At 53.9% G+C, this 5,000-nt stretch overlaps 1 protein-coding gene across 1 annotated transcript in view; it reads right to left on the bottom strand.

Moving 5' to 3' along the window:
* LOC113822152 (cyclin-dependent kinase inhibitor 1B) overlaps window positions 1-5,000 on the bottom strand; it is a 31,685-nt gene that overhangs the window by 5,389 nt on the left and 21,296 nt on the right. Inside the window, exon 2 of the mRNA XM_070130468.1 lies at window positions 1-1,371. This exon is cut by the window's left edge and continues 5,389 nt beyond it. Coding sequence (XP_069986569.1) covers window positions 1,274-1,371 — 98 coding nt within the window. The 3' untranslated portion in view covers window positions 1-1,273. The remainder of the gene's footprint in view (window positions 1,372-5,000) is intronic.

The raw sequence follows: 5,000 nt of genomic DNA, 5'->3' as shown, positions 1-5,000 counted from the left end.
GGGGCATGGGGACACAGGAGGGTGAGGGGGGTGACAGGGAGCTCGGTACAATTGTTGGGGAAAAGTGGCATTATGGGCTTGTGAGCAAACTTAAAGTGCGGGTCGGAGGGAGCGTGGAGGGGGAGGGGGAGCAGCCGCGCGGGGCCTACCCCCTCCCCGCCCCTCCCCCGCCGCCCCGCAGTCCGAGTGACCTTATAACGTTGGCGCCCATATACACCTTCAGGTATTACAATAAATAAATGAGTAAGTTTATAAATAGTTACAAAAATTTTGTACTGTGAATGTTGAAGATTAACTTTGCTCAGGAGCACAAGGTTTGAGAAGGAAAAAAAATATATGATAAAAAAAATATAGACGGTGTTCAGAGTTGATGAGATCGGACACTGGTAATCTCTGACAGGAAGGCGCATGTGTGGACCACTCACGCAAAGCTGGTCCTTGCGGCCCAATGACCCAAGGCACAAGTTTGCGTGCTCGCGATGCAGCTTCTTTGGGCATATCCAATAGCTTTCTTTGGATCACGGTAAAGTTTGTATAAGAGACCCAGCAGCCTGGGCGCGGGCGGCGGCTCGCGGGCGGCTGGCACTCGGCCTGGCACCGACCCGGCGAGCACGCTGGGCACGCGCACGCACGCACGCTGGCACCACACTCATAACTGAATACGAAATAAATACAATACGTATTTACATAAAAAACAATGTTCAAACAGTGAGATCATGGAGTTTTGTGGAAGTCCCCGGCCACTCAGGGAGGCAGGGGGCGGGGCGGGCGGCCGCCGGCGGTTGTGCGGGCGTGAGGGCTCGGCGCGGCGGTACAAGCAGACCATCACTTCACTCAAGTGTCTCTCCCAGTGTGTATATAATGTCTTGAGCACCAGAAACACCGCCGCCGCAGCACAACCGAGCCGCTCGCACGTCGCACCTCGGAGGCGCCCTTCGCCGCCCGCCCGCCCGCCGCGAGCCGCCTCTGCGCCACCACGGCCCGGGGAAGGCAGAAGCGTGAGATCTTGACGGCCGACGACCAAGGGCGGCGAGAGGGAGCCACTTGGGAACACAGACACACGCAGACACACACACGCCCGTCGAGGATTCCTGGCGTCTTGGCCTGGTCGCCCCTTCCTCTCCCGGGCCGCCCTCGGTGCCACGCAGCCCAGGGCACTGGCGTCCCCGTCCGTCGCCCCGCCGCGAGCGGACGTCAGGCGGCGCTGGAGTGGCGCGGCGGCGGCGGCGGCGGAGGCAGTGGCGATGCTCAGCGGCGCGGGGACCGGAAGCCATTACGAGGACGTCGTCTTGGGGCGCTTGACGAGGGCGGGCGGCGGGTCCTCCTCCAACTTGGACGCCGGCCGCTTGCTCTTGCGGATCCTCAGGTAGTCTGGAACGAGAGGGCGCGGGTCAGTCGTCGCAGGCAAAATAACGACATTTACATGCATAAATGTGTAACTATATAACAAACACTATGATCTCACAACCACACCCACTCCACACACAACGTATCAACACACACCACAACCTCCGCCCGCCCACAACCCTAGCCACAATGCCCCCCGCTCCCGAGCCCATTAGCCGCCCCGTCCAAAACACAGCTCTCAAAATGACATGTTAATGCGAGGCGAGAGAGAGAGAAACAAGGACATCATAAAAAATGAAAAACAGGCGCGCTCGGACCAAGGACTCGGCGCCCTCGGTTGCCAGGACCCGACAGATGCTGGTGCAGCTGCTGTCGGCCTCGGCCAGACCCCACGCACGCGGGGCAACAAGGGGCATGCAGAAGGTGTGCGTGTTTGTGCTTGTGTGAGCGAGAGCGAGAGAGAGAGAGAGAGAGAGAGAGAGAGAGAGAGAGAGAGAGAGAGAGAGAGAGAGAGAGAGAGAGAGAGAGAGAGAGAGAGAGAGAGAGAGAGAGAGAGAGATAGAGAGAGAGAGAGAGAGAGAGAGAATGGGAGTGTTTTTGTTTTCGTTTAAGAATGCGAGCAAGCACCCGTCCGTTTGTATCTCATGCGCGCGTGTACCAACCAGCGCATCCGCGTGTGTGTAAAGAGTGCTCCTCAGTGCGAACCCGAATGTGTGCGTGTGTAGGGATGAGTGCAACCGCCAGTATCTGAGTGTGTGTGTGTCTGCGAAAAGGGTGGCGGAGGGTGAAGCAACATGCGGGTCGCGGTCCCCAAACACGTGACGCCAAACACTGTACCTCGACTTGACCATAGATGATTTATGCATGGGAATCGGACACCGGGCGCTCCCACTGCCGTTTCGGCGTTGCAGGAGGGAACGCAGACCTCTCACACACACATACATAAACACGTACGTCAATAATAATAATAACAATAATAATAATAATAATAATAATAATAGCAAAATTGTAAGGAATTAATCGCCTGGAGAGGAAGCAGCCAGCAAAGAGGAAAAAAACGAACAGAAGGAACAGAAGGAAGGGAAAAAAATGAAAAAAATAAAGGGGTGGGGGAAATGGGGGAGGAGGATAGTGAAGAAAGAAAGGAAAAGGGGAATGGGCAAAAAAATGAAGGGGAAATGGGGGAACCATTAGAAAAAAGAGGGGGATAGTAGAGAGGAGGAAATTAAACAAGGGAAAGGGAGAGAAAATGAAAGGAGGGGAGAGCAGAGATAGGAAATAAAGGATAAAAGAATAGAGAAAAGAAAGAGAAGAGACAAGAAGAGGAGGAAGAGAAAAGAGAGAGGAGACTAAAAAGAGGAGAAAGAGAAAATGAGAAAAACAAAAGAAGAGGCAACACAAAACGAATGGAGAAAGAAGAGGAAGAGAAAAAGAAAGAACAAAGAAGAGACAAGAAGAAGACAAAGAGAAAAAAGACAAAAGACAAAAGAAGAGACAAGAGGAAGAGAAAAAAAAGAAAGAAAATACAAGAGGAAGAGAAAAGAGAAGAGAGAGACAAGAAAGAGGAAAAGAAACAGAATAGACAGACCGCCCCCCACCCTCCTCCTCCCTCCCCTGCCCTTCCCCCCCTCCCCCCCACCCCTACCCACGCCCACAAATTTCCATTTCCCGCGAAATTAGAATCAAAGCCACACAAGCGAGTAAGGAAGCCATTACTACCATGATTTTCATTCCAACATCATTTCCTTTCTTATTCTTCAACGGCGGAGTGAAGCTAGAATTCCACACCCCGGCGGGAAGGAGAGAAGAAGAAGGAGAGAAGAAGAAGGAGGGGAAAGAGAAAGAGAAGGAGAAGAGGAAGGAGAAGAGGAAGGAGGAGAAGAAGAGGAGGAGGAGGAGCAGGAGGGGCAGGAGGAGGAGGAGGAGGAGGAGGAGGAGGAGGAGGAGGAGGAGGAGGAGGAGGAGGACGAGGAGGAGGAGGAAGAAGAAGAAGAAGAAGGAGAAGGACAAAAAGGAGAATATAAAGAAGAGAAAAAAGAAAAAGAAAGAAAGAAAAAATCCTAACTGTCGGCCCTGCCCTGGGATGGAAGAAATGCAAACAAAAACCGACCGTACAGGGACATTGATTAGCAAATGACACTACCGGCTAGCCCCCTCTCTTGTCGACACACTTGCTTCAACATTGGTATATCTTTTTTTGATTTCTTTCTTATTTATTCTTTGGTATATATATACATATATTATTTCTTTTATTTATCCATCTATTTATTCGTATCATTATTATTATTTTTTTTTTACAAATATTTGATGGGGAGAGGGGAGAGGTAGCAGAAAACGAGGGGGAGGGGGGAGGGGGGAGGGGGGGAGGTAAAGAAGATGGTAAAGAAGATGGAGGGAGGGAGGGAGGGAGGGAGGGAGGGAGGGAGAGGAAGAGGTGGTTGGGGAAGAATTACTGCAACTGTATTACCCAGTAAATATAAAACTGATGTATCTGTTTCCAGTTTGTTTGTTTTTTTTCTTTCTTTTTTTACTTCCTTTATCCAGCTCGCCATCAAAGAGAAAGAGCGAAGATGAAAAAGAGAGAAAGGGAAAAGAAGAAAGAAGATAGGGGAGAAACACGAGAGAAGAGAAAAAGAGAAAGAGAAGAGAGAAGATAGGGGGAGAGAGAAGAGACAAGAAAAAAGAGAAGAGATATGAGAAAAGAGAAACGCGAAGCAAGAGAAAGAACCGAGAGAGAGAGAGAGAGAGGAGAAGCGAGCGAGGCAAGTCCGTTCCCGGTCGGGTCGCCGCGAGAGGTCGTGATGCACCCATGTCTCACGCCGCTCCTCCTACTGGTGTTCCGTCCCGTGGGACCGGGTGACCCCCGCCCTCGCCCGCGCCCGGTTACAGCGCTGCAGGCCCCGCCGAGGGAGGGCGTGCAGGCCAGACAGACAGGCCCCGCATAAAACGTGACATGTAGCACTTTCTTTCCAGGTCCGTGTGTGGCCGCGACCTGCCCGTGCAGTCCTAATGACACGCGGCGAGTCCTTACCGGTTCTCGGACTCGCATCCTCAGCCCTACATCCCCCGGAACGGCCCGCAGGACGCAAATCACTAGCATCAACGTGTCATAAAAGACAGAGTTTTATTAGAATTTTGTGGCCTTGGCACATACGAGTCGAAGTCGGGCGGCGTCGGGGGAAGAAGGGCGCGATCCCAAGGCAGAGCCGGGTCTCGGGGGCGCCATCTGTCCGCCATGATCACCACCTGCGCGTCCGGGCAACAAGGACACCCTCCCTATGGCCCCTGTATCGCCCGCATGTCCCTCTGCGGCGGGCACGCCCCTCACGCCGGGCAAGAGGGTAACGGACGCGCCGAGATCCCCCAGCGCCGCGTGCCCCTCTGGCCCGGAACACCGCGCCGGGGCCAGATTGCAACTCGCAGGAGCAGGTGCAGTGTTCCAATGTTGCTGATGGCGCGCTGCGCGGAGAAACAGCCGGCAACGCCATCACTGCGCGCACACCCGCCGCCGCCGCCGCCACAGCGCTCAACCACACGCCCGGCCTCCTCCTCCTCCGCCACACACAGCTCAACCCCCGCCCTCACCACCGCCAGGCACGGACTCCCAACCACAACCACACCGAAATCACCGAATCCACCGCCGCCACCGAAAC

The sequence above is a fragment of the Penaeus vannamei genome, chromosome 15 (assembly GCF_042767895.1).
Source record: "Penaeus vannamei isolate JL-2024 chromosome 15, ASM4276789v1, whole genome shotgun sequence".
Taxonomy (NCBI): domain Eukaryota; kingdom Metazoa; phylum Arthropoda; class Malacostraca; order Decapoda; family Penaeidae; genus Penaeus; species Penaeus vannamei.
The sequence above is the reverse complement of the archived record's forward strand: the minus strand, read 5'-3'. Positions and strand labels throughout refer to the sequence as shown.